Below are 19,569 nucleotides of genomic sequence, written 5' to 3'. Positions count from 1 at the left end.
TCAGGCCAGATACCTTCTGACAATATTAACATTTCTAACCTCCCAGCTCCATAGATTACACAGAGAGATGCTTTACTGCTCCATGCACTGACTTTTGGGACATTTCCGCACTTCCTGCTGCCATCCAAGTCTTCACTTTTAACAAAGAGAGCTTGCACTATGTACTAAAACACTGGTATTCTTTATAGAATACTTACTGAAGAAAGTCTTCAGTACTTTAAAAGACAATTTTCATGCCATCCTATCTTGTGAAAAACATACTGTTAACTAATAACTAAAAATCAGAGTATAGGACTGGAAAATACTCAGTTTATCTAAAGGTTGTTCAGAACTTGTATTTCTGAGTATGGAATGAGAGATGTTTTATTGTCCTGATTAACAGGTGGTTTTGATTGGACATCCATGAAACTTCTTAATTCCTAAACAAGTGGCATTTAATTGAACAGTGTGTAAGATATACTCTGAAAAAAAAGGCTGTTTCAGAAGCTGTCTTTATAGCTTTTATTACTGGATATCATCAGACTTTGGGTGCTGTTCTCAGCAGTTACTACTGTTTTTGCCTATAAAGCGTTTCCATTTGTGTAGGCAGGAAAGTACACTTCTGGTGTTTTATATGACATGAACACTTGTCTAGGAATAATTCAAGGGTTGTATTAATATTTTTAAAGAAATGTGTAGATTACAAATACAGCAAGTCATGTACTTGTAATTAATATCTGCTCCGGAGAACAATTCTTCTTAAAATAAGTGTGGTATATGTTGGCTGATAACCTGTTCATGTGGTCTACATTTAGAGACATGTCATGTATGCTGTGAAAGCCTAGTAGTTTCTGAATTACTTTTACTTAGCAAGGCAAAGTCAAACAGTCAGTATGGGTTTTGCAGACCTCTTGGAAAAGGTGGGTAGCATGGGACGCTTTCAGCATTTGAATATTTCTATGCTAGCATTACCAGCTTTCATGATGGCAAGTCATTTCCTTATTCAGAATTTCAGTGGAGCTGTACCACGTCACCACTGCCGGACCCTTTTTGACACTAATGACTCCCACTACCATAATCTTAGTGAAAATGTGAAGTCCCAGGATTTATTGAGGATATTTGTCCCAATGGACAGCAAACAAAAGCCAGAGAGCTGTGTTCGATTCTCATCACCACAATGGAATCTCTTAAACTTCAACTATACCCAAGCAAATATGACTGGACTGGAAACAGAGCCCTGCAGAGATGGATGGATATATGATCAGACAGAGTTCAGTTCCACAATCATTTCTGAGGTATGTTCTCCATAATTTTCAGTCACGCAATCATCTTAACATTACTGTTTTATCATATATCGTTAGTCATTTCCTAATAAGTTCTCTTTCGCTACTTATCTGAAAACAAATTAAATGGTTACCTATAGTCACATACGTTTGTAACTTATTACTTGGCTATTGACTCGATAGATCATGTGAAGTCTAGCTACCAAAATTCTACTACTTACTCCTATTTCTATGAGAGCAATAGGGGCCTGTCCTGGGGTGAATTTACAGATACCTATTAACTTGTCTAGTTTGTGTTTGAATGGGGTTAGGGAGCTACTTTGCTAAATTTATGGAGGAAGTCGATTCTTGAGGAGAGGAATTCTTTCACAGAGGTATCTACTCAGACAGCAGGTTCTTTTTTCTTATGATGGAGATTTATATCTTTTCAACAGATGTTCATTTTGTTACAGGATTTATGAGTGCGCAGAGCACAACTCAAGACTAAGTAATTTGAGGCCTTGTGCTTAAGGCAAAGATAACTCCTTAGGAGTGTGTATGAGATGGGAAGACCAATAATGCTTTAAAATGATCTATACAGTTTTTGGAAATCATACCCTTAATTTTTTTGGGGAGGAAGTATTGTGAGTTTTTCAAGGGGGACCATGTGTTTGTATGCATATTTACTAAAAGGAACATTATATACTATTATGGGTCTCATGAGGGAAGACTAGAGAGGGGTAACTTTCTTGGGCCTACGAGATATAGTTTTGATGATCTCAGTTGACTTTCTGACAGCAGTAGATGTATACTAGTCAAAGGAGAGTTCACTGTCTGCATAAAGGCCTGGTCCGTAATGACCGTGTCATTTCTGAGGAAAGTGCCATGTATACGAAAAGTGCATGGACGGTCACATTTTTCAAATGACACAGTTCTACATTTTTTAGCATTTAGCTTTAGGCTGTGCTCCTTTTCAATCATCTGTAAATTCAGTTAGCCGTAGCTTGAACCTCAGACAGGGAAATACTAAATAGAAACAGCCCTAGCACTGATCTCTGTGTGACACCATTATTTATGAGCTATTTAGAGGCCAGCATGCTCGCAATCCAAATTGACTGAGTTCTGTCAGTAAGCCAGTTTACTATCCTGTGGTTACATAAAGGTTTACTTACATTTATTTATTTATTTTTTTATCCCGCCATCCTTTGTTGACTGGTTTAATCCCACTAGGTAGTAGCCTCTTTTTAGGGGAGACCCGAGGTTGTATTGACACCACTAGGGGACATTTAGCCTGGGCATCAGGGAACTTCCCCTATATCACACAAGTTAACTGGTAAAAGGAAATATGAAATATAAGGCAATGAAAGAAATAAAATGTGTTGACTGCAGTGAAGAAGAAACAATAAAGCATTGGTTTTTGGATTGCAAACAGAATATAAAATTTTGGGAAGAGTTTATAAATTAATAGAGATTGGAATGGTTTAATTGTATAAATATAAATATATTATATGGAAAGTATGATAAAGGAAAGAAATATAGTTTTGGTAAATGGGATAAAGTACTGTTTGTAATAATATAGGTGATGTGGAAAAAAGATGTGAGACTTTGTTATATAACAAGAACCTGGAAGAGAATGATGCATTAGCTGAAATATCAAGTCAGTTGTGAAAGAAAGGGTAGGGCATAGAGGGTAAATATAAAAGAAAAATAATGAAAGAAACAGAACTCTGGTTACGTTTTTTGTGTTGATAACTTGTAAATAATTTTAAGTATGAATGTAAAAAAATGTGTGTGTAAATCACTGATTTAAATGAATGTAATCTTTTACATCCACCTGAGCTATTACCAGTTCAAGCAGAAGGATAACATGCAGGAATTCAGCTCCCCCGTATGCTGTGTTGCAGTGTCAGCAGTCTCTCTATCAAGTGTATTGACAATGTTAGAGTTTGTAGATAAAGCCAGAATGTAGACTATCAAAGGCCATTGCCAGGTCAAAGTAAGTGGTGTGGATAGATTTCCCCCCCATCCAATGCCTCAGTGATTTTTCAAAGAACTATGTTGTTTAGTAGGCAAGATCTGCCTTTTATAAACCCAGGCTGGCTTGGGTCCAGGGATTGTTAATGTTCTGCACTAATGCACTCCATGACTTTACAAATAACACTGACACACACAGACTCACAAACAAACTGTAAGGAAAAAAAATAAAGTTGATGAGTACTGGTACATAAGTTGCCATATAAAGCAATTTATGAGCAATTAGCAGTGCTTAACATAATTACAACTGCAGCAGACTGGAAGATAATCTAATTAATTTGTCTGATAAAAAAACTAAAATAAATAAATTAATGTTAAAAGCATGATTAACAGTAATATATATAATATCCACTGATGTACTGAACAGCATTTACAAAATATATGTACTGTTCGCAGATCAAGTACAAAAAATATTTGCAGCGTTTTGTGATTAAATTTGTAGCTTGAGCTGCATTTTTATTAAAACTTTCCCCAGCTCACTGAAAGTGAAAATAATCCCCATGCAAAACACTTTTTTAATTCATTGCACAATATATCCAAATTACTGGCTTAGAAATTAGTGGAGTTAGATAATTTTGGATGTACTGGCTCTGATGACACAGATAAACCCTTGGATTACAACCACAATAGTCTCCTAGGACTACTTTTAATGTGTCTTCTGTTTGCACTTTTGCTCTCCTTTCAGTTTCTGTAAACCAAGGTTAGTGAGTGGAAAACTGGTAGTTTAAAGAAAGCTTTTAATCGTGGTATGTGGATTTAATGCCCTGAATAATGGATGTTATTTTTTCTGGGGGCTCTTTTGGAATGCTGTGTTATCAGTGGCATTTTATTATTTTTGAAACCCATTTTTTCAAGCAAGCAATAATGCTTATTGGGGTGTGTGTTACTGTGTAAAGAATGCACACCAAGGGGTATTCTGAGGACCAACACTACACCCCTAGAAGGGCATTATTTACACAGCAATACACACCCTGGAGGGCATTATTTTGCTTATTTATTTATTTGACATTTGTTATTTGGGTTGGTCCAACTGAGCTAGAAGCCCATTTTCAGAGGAGACCCGAGGAGAAAGGCTCCAGGATATAACGTACATAAATTCAAACTAACATTGAATGATACATATTCCAAGTTATACATAGTAGTTAGAGTCAATAATACAGAACAAAAAGATTGAGCACAAAAATACAGTTTCAAACAAAAAAATACAATTGAAAGAAAGTGGCATCTTTAAATGTACACAGTATTTATTTACAGCTGAGTCAAGGAAAGTACCAGATTGAGGCAAAACGTAGTCACAGACCTTTAAGAGTTTCAGTAACAACAAACAAATAGAAATACATTACATACATTCATAATCACATTGTTATTAGACACTGTGGATAACTAGTAGTGACATTACTAGTTTAGTGAAGCTACCTATAATGGGATATCGAAAGAAAAAGTAACCATGAAGTTGTTAGAGAGGAAGAGAAATAAGTTGACTGATGTGATGTAAGGTTGGAAGGATGGGAGGGTTTAAGTAGGTTACTTGCAAGGACAGATCCTTGAGCTCAAGAGGAAGAGTTTTAGTTGCTTTTTAAACTGAGTAATATTTGAGGTGTTTCTAATGGAGTAAGGAAGTTTGTTCCAGGCAAGAGACACACTGTAGTTGTAGAGAAGTTTACCTATATTTCTGTTGAGTTTATGTATGTCAAGGAGTTGTTGGTCAGAGCTTCTGAGAGATCTGGTTGGGGTGTAGAAGGAAACAAGTGTAGAGAGGGAGGGGCAGGCCAAGCAATAGGTTTGTATAGGATGGAGTGTGTGATTTGTAGTTGTGCTGTAAGAAGTTGGTGGGGGCAATTCTGGCCATTGCAGTTGTTTTAAAGTAATGCAATGGTGAGACCCATACCTCTCAAGTGTACCTCATTACGAGGAACGTACCTCATTTGAGGTCTTAAAAAGTTCATGTTCCTCAAAGTTCCACAGTGTTCCACATTGAAAGACCCTGTCACACATTCAGCGTTAGGAACTTTTTAAAGTGAAATCCATGGTAAATAGAAATGAATCATATTAATTCATTAAAATATCATCTTTATAAGTAAAGCCAGAATATTTTAACCATCCTATGGCCTTCCTAGTTGAAGTTGTTAGTAAGCCATTAGTATGTATTCCACATTTTGCCCATTTGTTCCACATTATGAGGGCTATCGTTCATCATTTTGGAGATGGAATGTTGAGAGCTATGGTGAGACCTATAAGGCAGGTTTGTTGCAAACCTAGTGATTTTATTATAACTTTATTCTAGTTGTGAAATGAATGTGGCTTGAAGGTTTATGAGGATGGGAGCGGCATACAGTAGTCCTGGCAGTAGGAATGCCCTAGCTAGGAATAGTTTGGTTTCAGGAGTAAGGTATTTTTTGTTTCTGTACAGCAATCTTAGTTTTTGATGTGTTTTTTTGATACACTGATGAATATGCTGGTCAAATTTTAGCTGGTCATCTATTATGGTGCCGAGGAGTTTTGTATGTGAGTCTGCTTTGATGATAGTGTTATATAGTGAAGAGATGTAAAAGGAAGATTTATGGTGTGAGAGTGATTTTGGTAGAAAGAATAAGAGTTTATTTTTTCAGGTTTAGGATAAGCTGGTTTTCATGAAGCCACTTTTTGATGGTGTTAAATGTGTTTTGTGTGAGAGAATGGAGATGAGATGTTATCAGAGGATGTGATGAGGGTCAAGTCATTTGCATATTGGATAAGACTAGAGTGGTTACAGGTGGAGGTTGTTGATAAAGATATTGAATAGAATGGGGCTTAGGATCGAACCGTAGGGTACCCCTGTTTTTACAGGCAAGAAGGTGGAGTAAGAAGTGAGCCATCACACAGACTGTAATCTGTTAGTAAGGTAGCTGGAGGACCACTGCAAGGTGGTAGGAGAGAGGTTAAGATCAGTTCGTTCTGTTAGTAGTTTAGCGTGAGACACCGGTTCAAATGCTTTGGATAGGTCAAGGAAGAGACAGGACACAAGTTGATTATTGTCTCTGGCCTCGGCAACTGTATGAGCAAAAGATAAAAGGGCTGTAGCAGTGCTGTGGTTTGGCTGGAAGCCATGCTGGGTAGGGATTAAGAGGTTTTCCTGCATTAGGTATTTAAGCAGTTGAGAGTGGATACATTTTTCAAGAATTTTAGAAAGTGGTGATAGGATGGCTATTGGTCTAAAGGTAGAGGGTTCTGTGGAGTTACCTCCTTTGTGAAGTGGTATAGTATAGAAAGATTTCCAGAAGTTAGGAACTGTGCCTTCTTGAATTGATCTATTTATTAGAATAGAAATGGGGAAGGCTATGGAATTAGCAGCAAGGTTGAGAAAGAAGGGAGGTAGTTTATGAGCAGATGGGGAACAAGGTTTAAGTTTACAAAGAAGAGATTTGATGTAGGAGGTAGGAAAAGGTTTAAGAGAGAAAGGTGTTTTGTTAATATATGTAGGAGATGGGCAAACGTTAGGGGGACTGGGGTTATGGTCAGAGTGAGTTAGTTTGTGGATGGTGTCTATAAAGTAGTTATTGAGCAGAGTGGCAATCTCTAGTTTTTAGTTATTAGGGAAGGGATTTGGGGTTGAGGGGTGTAGGTTATTATTGATGGTGGACCAGAATGTTTTGGGGTTGGAGAGGGGTTTAGATTGTGCTGTATTATAAAAGTTTTTATTGGTAAATGCATTTTTAATAAGATTTCTGATTTCCTTGTAGCTTTGTAGTAGGGTATGAATTTGGTTTTCAGCCAGGCTTTCCAGATACCATCCCTTCTGTGCATGAAGGAGCATGCTTCTTTTGATAATCAAGATGTATGGGTGATTTTTATCCTATTTTTTTTGGGGGGGGAGCAAGTGAGTCTATGATGCCCAGGAAGATCTGGTTAAATTTTTCCACAGCTTCACCAAGGGAGGGTGGAGTGTAGGAAGGACCAGTTAATGGATGCTAGTTTTGAGTTGAATAAATTAGTGTCAAATGAAAATATTTTTTGTCAGTTTCTGTTTATGCGCAATCTAGGTATAGGAATAGAGTGTCTTTGGATGTGAATGGGTAAGTGGTCACTAAGGGAGTCAGCTAGGGTGCGGGGGTTGTGGTAAAGATTAGGGTCTGTAGTAAGTGTCCATTCAAGGCTAAAGGTGGTACCAGAAGTTTTATTAATGTGAGTGGGGGATGTGATGAGTTGTTTGAAACCATGAAGGTTAATACACATATGGGGGAGTCAAACATGAGGTTTTGACTAGTCTGTGTTAACATCTCCCAGAATGATAGTTTCATAGGAAATGTTGTTGGTCAGCCAGGAAAGTATATTTTAGAGTACCAGAATGTTATTTTATGGTGGGATGTAAATTGAGGCTACGGCGAACTTTTTGTGGGCGTTCAGGTGACAATTAGGAACAAGTAGTTCAGCAGAGTGAAAGCTTGGCAGTTGTGTTTGAAAGGGGGAGAGATTAAGTAGATCAAAATAGAGAATTGCAACACCACCTCCTTTTTTGTCTCTCTATCTAATCAAAATATGTTGTAATCTGGAGGTACATTTTCATTACTAGCTATGTGTGGTTTTAACCAAGTTTCAGTTAAAGTTAAAATATGAGGAGAGTTTTGGGCAGTGGTTTTATTGGGAAGGCTTTGTATGTTCATTGAGAACAGGTCTGGGATTTTGCAAGTGGTGCAGTGTGGAGTAGGCAGGTGTGTGTTTGGGGGAGGCGGGGGTGGGGAGGGGTGCATGCTGGGTTTGAGGGAAGGGGGTGACGGGCTGTGGTTGTGGTGAATGTTGCCAGCTTGGAGGAGAGTTATTTTAAAGAATGTAGGATGATGTGGGTGAAGTGGGTTTGGGCTATAGAAGTGTAGTTTAAGTTTGTCATTTGGGGGATGTGAGAGAGAGTTTTGACCTTGTACAGATGAAAATGGGAGGTGGTAAAGAGCGATGAGGAGATGTAGAAAGAGTAGGTTAGGTTATGGCTATTGAGGGAAAAGGAAAGCTTAGGGGAAGATTTTGAGAAGTGTAGTTTGTTGTGGTAAGAGGAGAGTTGAGTGAGTAGAATAAGAAATGGAATGCTAAGGTAAAATGAGTCATGATGAATGGAGTGTGAGAAGAGGGGAATTTAAATTATTAGCAAGGCTGAGACTGATATGTAGCTGAGAGAATGGGGTGGGTGTGGGATGTTGTTAGGTCTAGTAACCTAACTGGAGGGATGATTTGAAGGGGGCCATGATGAATGGAGTGTGAGGAGAGGGGAATTTAAATTATTAACAAGGCTGAGACTAATTGATATGTAGCTGAGAGAATGGGGTGGATGCGGGATGTGGTTAGGTGTAGTAACCTAATTGGAGGGATGATTTGAAGGAGGAGGAGGATAGTTAATGAGGAGGGAATATAAATCTGGTAATGTCAGTGATGGGTGGGAATGGGGGTAGGGTAGTGGAGCAGAGTGAGCCCGAATGTAGCAAGGGTGAACAGAGCAGGTTGGACCATACTCAATGCAATGGACCCATCAGAAACTATCAGAAAGGTACGTATGCACGTTAAAAAACACTATGAAGTGCTAAGAAGAGTTGAAAAAGACACAGTTTTGTCTTTGTACTTTAAGTGGGAAAGAGTAAGAGGGAGAGGAGATTAAAGAGGATAGGTGAGAGGTATAAGCTTGGCAAAACAGTGGCTGGGGACAAGAATAACTAGAGAGCAAGGTAATGAGGGAGGGGAGTCAGGTTCCAAAAATGGTAGGAATAGAAAACCTGAGCAGATTGAAGAGAGTTAAGAAAAAAGCTATCAGAGTTACGGCTCGAGAAAAAGAAGATTGGGGAACAACCACTGAAAGTATAAAACAAAATAGTGTAGGGGGGGCACTAGTTTAAGAGGAAGTTAATGCAGGAAGTTCAGTGGGGAGCTATTGCAGCCTGGCAATGTGATAAGGAGATGAGGGCAAGGCAAAAACAATGTTAAAACAAGTATATAAGCTAAGACCTGTGTTGTTTAACTTTAATGAGAAAGATGAGGATGGCCATTTGGCAGGTTGCAGCTTTTGAGAAGGATTGGTAGGGAGGTAGAATGTTTAGACCTTGACATAATCTATGAAAAGGGAGAGAAAATGAAGGTTAGAAGGAGCATATACAGGTTGTGTAAGTAAAACACAGTTATCAACTTTTGAGTTTAGGTGGTAAGATCGAGTTAGACATGGGATACAGTAATGCTAGGCAAATTAAGTGGTATAACAGCATTTACTACCATGTAATTAACAGTGTAGTAACTTAATCTATTAAACAATATCCACGTACAATACACCAAAGGATTTGGCATACTAGATCTGTAATGTACAATAAGAACAGTTTGCACAGTCTATAGTCTCAACAAACTATTAGAAAGATACAGTAATGTACAGGAATACTAGATCAATAATGCACATAAACACAGTTCGCACAGTCTGTAGTCTCAACAAAATATTAAAAAGACACAGTAATATACAGGAAGGTAGACAATGTATAAATTTCTGGACTGTAGCAAAGCAAGTCAAAATTGACTAACGCTGAAGGTGCAATTAATACAGTTTGTAACATAATTGATGTTATTGTAGTAGACAGCGGTGGAGATGCCAGCCTACATATCATCTAAATTCAACAGATGCAAGTATAGTCAACTACAAAACTTAGCTTATCAAGTTATAGTTACAAACGACACTCTATAAACCATGCACTTAGGGTACCAGAAATAACTAACAGAGCATAGTAAGGTTGGTCATGAAGCAAGACTTTTGAATTTGTGTACATTCTTACTATCAGCAATAGTGTTTTGAGATGTTTGGCAGAGAATAGATACAAAGTATAATTGAACACAAATGTAGTTACCAGCTAATGCCTGTTTGGGTTGTATCTAGAGGGGCCCATAGCTCTCTCACATTGACAGGCGTTATATGCTGCCAGAGTGGTGAGGGAAGAACAAGAAAGACGGCGGGGAATGCTAACAGCAGGTTTTAATGCTCACAAAGCATGCTTGGAGGAACAAGATAGAAGAGGAAAAAAACAATGGGAAAAAGTGTAACGGAAAGTATGATTGGCTTGTAATGGACCAGACAAAATGCAATGGGCCCATCAGAAACTACCAGAAAGGTAAGCACACAAGTTAGAAAACACTATGTACTGCTACGAAGAGTTGAACTTTAGGAGGGACAGAGTAAGGGGAGAGATGAGATTAAAGAGGGTAAGGGAAAGGTATGAGCTTGGTAAAAGAGTGACTGGGGACAAGAATAACTAAAGAGCAAGATAATGAGGGAGGGGAGCCAAGTTCCCAAAACAATAGGAGCAGAGAACCTGAGCAGATTAGAGTGAAGAAAACAGTTATCAGGGTCCCTGATCAAGAAAAAGAAGAGTGGGGGGCAACTAGTGAAAGTATAAAACAAATTAGTGGGGGATCACTAATTTAAGAGTAAGTTAATGCAAGAAGTTCACTGGGGAGCCTGGTGATGTGATGCAGAGATGAGGGCAAGGCAAAAACAATGTTAAAACAAGTATACAAGCTGAGACTTACATTCTTTAATTTTAATGAGAAAGATGGGGATGGCCATTTGCCAGGTTGCAGCTTTCATGGAGGATTGGCTGGGAGGTAGAGTGTTTAGACCTTGACATGATGTTGTTTAATTTTAATGAGAAAGATGGGGATGGCCGCTTGGGAGGTTGCAGCTTTCGCTGAGGACTGGCAGGGAGGTAGAGTGTTTATACCTTGACACGATGTTGTTTAATTTTAATAAGAAAGATGGGGATGGCGGGTTGCAGCTTTCATGGAGGACTGGCAGGGAGGTAGAGTGTTTAAACCTTGACACGATCAGCTAACACCTGTTTTGGGTTGTGTTTAGAGGGGCCCTAACTTGCTCACATCACCAGGGGTTATACCCTGCCAGAGTGGTGAGGGAAGGATGAGAAAGAGAGCTCAGAGAATGCTCTGTCTATATATCTATATATATATATATATATATATATATATATATATATATATATATATATATATATATATATATATATATATATATATATATATATATATATATATATATTCACTATACAATCTTGAAATACTGAAATGTCGAATTTCAGTATTTCAAGACTGAATAGTCGAAAACCCACATACATGAATGCTACAATTGCGACCATTCACACACACAAACCAGGACATAATCGCACACACATACACCTACCTAACTAAACAAACATAACAACACACACAAACATACCTAACCTACCTATAAGCAGGGGGGAAAGCCCCCCTGCACCCCTCATGTGGGGGGCTGTGCCCCCCACACTTATATATTCTAACTGTGAGGTTGCACTAAACACACACACACAAAAAACACCACCGCACGCACTCACACACACTAAAATGATGCCCCTGTTCTAAACCTGATTAACTTTCTCTTATTTACTGGGTTCTGTTTACCTGCTAATCTCTCAGTACTAACTCCAATCTTCCTTTATAATATAGATAACTTTAAACTTGCTATGTTTAACTGACCTTGTCCTGTTGATATTTTCTTAATTTTAGATTTTTATTTAGTTTCTTCATTTACCTGACCTTGTCTTGCTGAGATTTAATTTATATATGTGATAAGTTTGTTAGATAGTTATGTAATGAGCTGCCATCCTTTGTTAATGTATTGTACTAGCATTTTTTGTTACTAATTGTCTTGGAGCTTATCTCCCCAGGCCTCTACAGAAAATGGACATATATCCAGTTAGACTAGCCCGGTCAACAAATGTAAAATAAAATAAAATAAAAATAAAATAAAATCCCTACCCAATATCCTCAAGCACACAACACTTACCTGAAACCCCAGATAAATCCACAAACTGCACAACACCATGATAGTGGCGGATTCGGCATAGTGTAGTTTTGATTAACTGCACTTTCCACTATTCGGTCTCGACGTACTGAATTTCGACATTTCAGTATGTCAAGATTATCTAGTGTATATATATATATATATATATATATATATATATATGTGTGTGTGTGTGTGTGTCTAGATATACATGCATATATTTTATGTAAAATAGTTCCTCTGCCTTAGGACATTCTATATAATGTATCCATATGGCACCCAGCCAGTTCACATGATTCCATGTCTGATCTGCACCAATAGTTTGTGCAAGGGGGTCTTCCCACAGGGTCATCTAATTGTTAGGTACACAAACAGATGTGTTACCAGGCTATTATAAACATGTTTCAAACAGTTTTCATGATAATCATTTTGAAACGTCAGGACCCACTACACTGAGTTCCAAAACATGGAGACTGAATGGCTAAAAAGATAGACTTACCTAAACTAAATCCAAGATGGCCATTTCCCAGAATATTCCACATTTTCTGAGGTATGATGATTTTTGAAGTTAGGATATATAAGTCTGGAGGGTTTTGGGGGCTTGACCCTCACATTGGAGGGAGCAGGGGGGGCTTGTCCCCTGCAAAAAAGAAGTTTAAAGGAGATGAGTGATTTGTGAGACTTACCCTTCTTCTGTATTTTAGATTTCTTTTTCCCCTTTGTCAGCACTCAGCATTTCAAGTGTTGACATTTCAGTAGGGAACCACTTTCGTAATTACTTCACAGTTCCTGACTTTTTTGCCTCTTCATTGCGAATACTAACTGCAGTTGTATATGCAACCTGGTCTGGTGTCATAGTGTTGTAGTTTGATTTGCATTAGTGAGAGCATTGTGTTTCATTGCCAGACCTGTGCTGCAAACAGTTTTCATAAGCAATTATTTCACAGTTCTTACCTTTTGTACCTCTTTTCTTGCTAAAAGTAACTGCTTGCTCACTGTCCCTGGTCTGGTGCCATGGTCTTGTAGTTTCATATTTGCAGTAGTGGGGATATTGTGATTTACTGCATGATCTGAGTTCTGGAAAGCCTTTATAAGCACTTATTTCACATTTCCTTCTTTTTTTTACCTCATTACAGCTAATAGCAATTGTACTTGAATAAATTTGCCTGGTCTGGTGCTATGGTCTTCTAAGTCTGATTCATAATAGTGAAGTTATTGTGGCTTTACTGCAAGACCTGTGCTACATTACAACTGTTTTTCATCTTCAGTATACTTGGCAAACATTACTTCTGCTTGCTAGTGTCTACATAGGCTGCACTTACAATTTTGAAAAAAATGTTACTACTCTGACTGTTTATTTTTTTTCACATTGTTTCTGCCTTATCTGCCTTCTGTTTGACACAGCTGCAACCAATTTCCCTGCTTCCACAGAATTAGCTACAGTAGCTTGAAATCATAGTCTAGCTAGGGCCACAGACCTGTAGTTTAGACTCACAGTGGTAAAAGCTCTGTGATTTGCTGAAAGACCCATGTTACAGAGGTCCATTAACTCCAGTTTCTAGCTTTTTAAATTGGTTTACCCTCATAGCTCATCTCCTCCAAACTGCTCTGTACTATGCTTACCCAGGTTCTTTGAATCAAGATGATGCTCAATGTGGAAGACCAGAAACATTGAGAGAAGAGCTGTGCTGATTGTGGTGGACTCTATAAACATTCAAAACAGATTTTTTTCCAAAAGGGAAGAAAATAAAAATATTTCAACTTTAGCTTGCATATTTGTGTTGCACTTGAAGTTTACTATCTGCCTGCATATTTATGTCTGCATTTTGTGCAATTTTAATCTGCTGTTTTAACAAAACATATCTGCCTGTAATTTAAGCATGATTTGGTGCTATAATCTTGTAGTTTGATTTGCAATACTGGGAGTATTGTGATTTACTGCAAGATCTGTGTTCCCGAAAGTCATTACATTTATTTCATAGTTCCTGCCTTTGTTTTCTTCATTACTACTAAAACAATTTTGGAAAGGAATCTCATCTCTCCTCAACCCTGGGAAAATAGAAAACCCTTGCACTAACCCATATCCATCTGACACGGATTTAGCCACCCAATTTAACTCTTTCTTCATACAGTCCATACACAAGCTAACATCATCCTTCACCAACAATCCAGTCACCCCTCCTCAGCCAGAACCCACCCCTTCCTCCCCAGCATCTCTTGCCCCCAACCTCCACCCTTCTTGATCAATCCATCTCTATATCCACCATAAAAAAAACTTCTCCTAAAACTAAAACCTGGTTCCAACACCCCTGATGAAATCCCATCCTACTTCCTAAAAGTAGCTGCAGAAGCCATTGCCCTCCCTGTCAGCATAATAATTAATTGGTCCATCTCGGAATGCCAGGTCCCCCAGCTCTGAAAGAAAGGCTTTATTATTCCTCTCCATAAAGGAGGCAATAATAATGACATTCCAAACTTCTGTCATATTGCTATCCTACCCCCCCCACTTCTTGAAAAATGTGTTCACCAACTCTTACCCTATTTCATTAACGACCAGCTCCTTACCCCTATACAGCATGGCTTTAAACCTGGTCATAGCACCTCCACTGCCCTCCTCTCCTTCCTAGAAATGAAGCCTGTGATTCTAGCCACTTCATGTTCCCCCTTCTCCTTGGCCTCTCTAAGGCATTTGACACCATTTCCCACAATCTGCTTCTTAATAAACTCTCCAAACTAAACCTATCCCCTTCCCCCACCAAGTGGTTCTCCAGTTACCTCACAAATAGGCAGCAAGCAGTTAAATGGAAAAAAACACCTCACCCTTCCCTAGTACATCAACAGATGTCCCCAAAGGTACCATTTTAGGCCTTCTGCTATTCAACATATTCATAAACGATTTCTACCAAGCCATTCCAAACTCCAGCCTCATCCAATATGCCGACGATGCTACTATTATCTGCTCCTCCCCTTCTATCCCCACTCTAAACAATCTAACACAAAGCACCTTCTTTTTCATTGAGCAGTGGATGCTAAAGAACCATCTGGCCCTTAAGGCAACCAAAACCAAACGTATGTTATTCACCACCTCCAAAACCACTTCCCTAGATAAACAATCATTCGTAATCACCAGCAAAAATAATAGTCCCCTAGAAATGGTCTCTGACACTAAATTATCAGGACTATTCATTGATGATCAACTAAAATTCGACAAACATCTACAAGTAAATATCAAAAAACCCCATAAAAAGCTTGGTATGCTTTACCGCCACAATTGTTGTATCTCTCCCTCCACCAGGTTTACACTAGCTAACACATATCTCATCCCTCCTTTATGGTGCATCTACCCTCACCAACCTGCGATCTTCCCTCAAGACAAAACTCTCATCTTGTTACAACAAGATATCAAAATTTGCTGCAGGTCACAGATCCTCTTCTCATCATTGTAATTCCCTTCACCAACTAAGTTGGCTAGAGCTACCTAACTTTCCTCACTTATACCCAACTCATCTAAGTGCACAACCTCATTCACATCCCCTTTCTCTGCCCCTCCCTAGCCAATACCTTTGAAATGCATGAACCAGATCAACTCCTAAGATCCAATTCCCAAAAACTAATTAAATTGCTCAAACCTGTATGTCCAGCTGCGAATCATCTAATGTCCTTCTCTCTAGCACGCCTCTGGAATTCTCTACCACCTCCCATCAGCACCACTAGCAGTCTCTCCTCATTTAAAGCCTTGCTGCATTTACACCTTACTTCACAATGGAAGTGCTCTTGTTCCCATCCTACCTAATTCTTCCTACACTTCTTACTAGTCTCCTGAAACTTACTTGTGCCATTCACTGCCTCCTATAGTTCCACATCCTTAGTCAGGTATTTGACTAACTACTAAAACACTTACCCACACTGTTATTTCTTCAAAAATGCATTTTATTGCTGTTTTTACTGAATCTCATGTATTTTATAAATGTTATTTGTTTTATTCTTACCATATTTACTCTGTATTCTTATGATTTAATCTGAGATGTTTATGTGAAATGTGTACTATGTATTTGTATTTTTCTGGAGCTTTCCTCCCCAGGACTCCATTGAAAATGGGCTCCTTTGTGGCCCAATGGACCATCCTGACAAACAAACTGCAAATAAAAAAAAAAACATAAAAGTAACTACTTGCACATTCAGACTGGTCTAGTGCCATAGCCTTGTAGTTTGATTTGCAATAATGGGAGTATTGAGATTTACTCCAAGATCTGTGTTCCAGAAAGCCCTTACAACCATTTATTTCAGAGTTCCTGCTTTTTACCTCCCTCCAGCTAATAGTAATTGTACCTGCATAAATCTGCCTGGACTGGTGTCATAGCCTTGTAAGTTTGATACACAGTAGTGGGAGTATTGTGATTTTTCTGCAGGACCTGTGCTACATTACCATTGTTTTTCATTTACAGTATATTTAGGAATCAGTTTTTTGCTTGCTAATGCCTAAATAGGTTGCACATACAAACTGAAACAATTGTTACTGCTTTCCCTGTTTCTTTTATGTTTGCTACATTGTTCTGCCTCATCTGCCTTCTGTTTGATATAGCTGCAATTAGTTTTGCCAACAAAAAATAGCTATGGTAGCTTAAATTTCTAGCCTAGATAGGACCACGGACTTCCAGTTTCGAGCATTGTGATTTTCTGAAATACCCATGATACAGAGCTCCATTTACTCCAGTTTCTGGCTTTTTTAATTGGTTTGCACTCCTAGTTCATCTCTTACAATCTGCCATGATCTGTGCTCATCCAGGGCTTTGAATCAAGACTGATCAGTTTGGATGACCAGAAGCATTAAGACAAGAGCTATGCTGATTGTGGTGGACTCCAGGTAATCAAAACAGTCTTTTTTCACAAAAGGGAAGAACAAAAACATTTTTCAAATTTGAATTGCATATTTGTGCTGCACTTAGTCACCTAACTACCTATACATTTATGTCTGCATTCTATGCAATTTTAGTATTTTTAACAAATATTGCTTGCTTGTGACCTCAGCCTTGTCTGGTGCTATAGTCTTGTAGTTTGTCTGCAGTAGTGGGGCCATTGTGTTTCACTGTAGCATCTGTGCTACAAACAGCTTTCTTTTTTTACCTGTTTAATACTAATAGTAACTGTACTTGCACACATGTTTGTGATCTCAGCCTAGTCTGGTACCATAGTCTTGTAGTTTGATTTGCAATAGTGGATAATGGAAGTATTGTGGTTTACTGTAAGATATGTGCTTCATAAAGTCTTATAAACATTTATTTCACATTTTTACCTTCTTGCTAATCGTAATTATATTTGCATAACTCTGACGTGTGTGGTGCCATAGTCTTGTAAGCTTGATTCACAGCATTGAGAGCATTATGATTTTATTGTTGGAGCTGTGCTATATTACAGACCTTTTCATCTACAGTATAATTGGGAAACATTGTTTTCTGCTTCCTTGTGCCTACATTAATAAGCTGAACCTACTGTTTTGAAAACAGTGTTACTGCTGTCCGTTTCTTTTCTGTTTTTTACATTATTTCTGCCTCCCCTGCCTTCTGTTTGATTCAATTGCTACTAATTTCCCTGCTCCTAAAGAAATAGGTACAGTAGTTTGAAATTTCAGCCCAGCTAGGAGCACAGATATTTGTCACTGGTTCCCTTGTACTCACAAAAATAGCTACAGTTGCTTGAAATTCTAGCCCAGCTAGGACCACAGATTTGTAGTTTTGACTCACAGTAGTAAAAGCAATGTGATTTGCTGCAAGATCTGTGTTATAGAGCTTCATTGGTTCTAGATGTCTGGCTTCTTTAATTAATTTACTCTCCTAGCTCATCTCCTACAAACTCAGCAAACTACAGGTGTAGGTCGCGCTTGATAGTGGGTACTGTGCACAAGGGCATTTTACATAGAAAGCCTTGCTAGAATCAAACAGAATGCACTACTAATATGTGGCTTTATTCAGCTGCACCAAGTGCTGACAAGACAGCTCTGTGGTAGAACTTGTAGTAGCCTCCCCTTAGTCCAAGAAAATTAATCATCCCTTTATAATAGTTAGCCACCTCAGATGCCTATCCAGTCAGGCATCACTCCCTCAGTTGCTGTATTAAGCCAAAGTACTTCCCTACCTAAAACACTCCCCCCCCAGCCCCAAAATCTGGCAAATAGGAACCACTGAAAAGCATTCTCCTGCAATTTATGTAGTCAGACTGATTGAGCATGGAATCTTGAGACAATTAAGAAATTGTCTCATCCTGTATGGTGACTATCTACTATTCAAATGGCACAATGCAGTATGTGAAAGTTATATTTACTTAATGTCAATGGAGGCTAAAGAGTCACATACTGTCACCACTGATGTAAGGATCAGCATCAGCTCAACTTACAGCACACCTCTACACAACTCACATAACACACATAGTACATCATATGCCGAGGTTCTAAAGCGTTACCTGCCCAAACCTCAAAGACCTACAAAAACCTCTTTGGGGCATCAAGCACCATCAGTAACATTCCATGTCTGCAACATGGGCAAAGCCTAACACCTCACATAGTAACCAATGTCACAGTGGATCAGTTACTATGCCCAAAAGGCAAGCATCCACACAACCTAATATCCTAGTCAGAGGTGACTCTGCAATGAGACATACAGATGCACCATTCAACAGGCTGAGTAAGGAAAAAGTGACAGTCAGTTGCTTGTCTGGGGCCAGAATTCACCAGATCACACAGGTAGTCAAGTCATTGAACAGCAAGTATTATTATGACTCTATCATAGTGCATGCAGGTTTTAACAACTTAAGCTGCAACTCCCTGTGCTATATGAAGAGATACATGATGGAGCTCTATGACTATATGACCTTGCAGGTATGAGTCTACCACTGAGCATCATTCTATCTTCTCCAAAGGTGATACCTCAGTATGACCAAAATAAATTGATTTCAATAGTTGGCTTAACTTTTGGTGTCATTCAAGTGGGGTAAAATATATATCAGTCTGAGGACATGGTCAAGGGACCATGCTGCTTTGCCAGAGATAGTATGTACTTGTCCCCTCTGGGCTTTTGTATATTGGCTAAAACATTATCCACACACATCGTGCCTTTTTAGGTGATGTCAACTGAATCAAACTATCTTCATAGCAAAATAAACTAATGAAAACTAAAAGGTAGTACTGATTAATGCTTGAAGCCTAAACCTAGACATATGTGTAGTGACTGAGATGTGATTCAAATCAGCTGTGAGCCCTCCATTTCTACAGGGCTACAATGACTTCCATACTTTTACACCAGCCACAACACAGGAAAGGAAGAAAGGTGCAGGTGCCTCAATCCTCATCCAAAAAAAAAGACCCTCATCATTGCTGGTAAAGCAGCACGATATGCTTGAGAAGCTTCATGTCCAACAGACCATTGACAAAGTCCCTTACCATATGCTGATGTGCTACAGAATGCCCTCTATGACTCAAAAATGAAAGACAATCCA

At 38.6% G+C, this 19,569-nt stretch overlaps 1 protein-coding gene across 1 annotated transcript in view; it reads left to right on the top strand.

The window, feature by feature from the left end:
- Window positions 1-38: 38 nt before the first annotated feature.
- LOC122805306 (solute carrier family 22 member 6-A-like) overlaps window positions 39-19,569 on the top strand; it is a 982,968-nt gene continuing 963,437 nt past the window's right edge. Inside the window, exon 1 of the mRNA XM_044075394.1 lies at window positions 39-1,274. Coding sequence (XP_043931329.1) covers window positions 873-1,274 — 402 coding nt within the window. The 5' untranslated portion in view covers window positions 39-872. The remainder of the gene's footprint in view (window positions 1,275-19,569) is intronic.

Source organism: Protopterus annectens, chromosome 6.part1 (genome assembly GCF_019279795.1).
Source record: "Protopterus annectens isolate FY-2018-M chromosome 6.part1, PAN1.0, whole genome shotgun sequence".
NCBI lineage: Eukaryota > Metazoa > Chordata > Ceratodontiformes > Protopteridae > Protopterus > Protopterus annectens.
The sequence above is the reverse complement of the archived record's forward strand: the minus strand, read 5'-3'. Positions and strand labels throughout refer to the sequence as shown.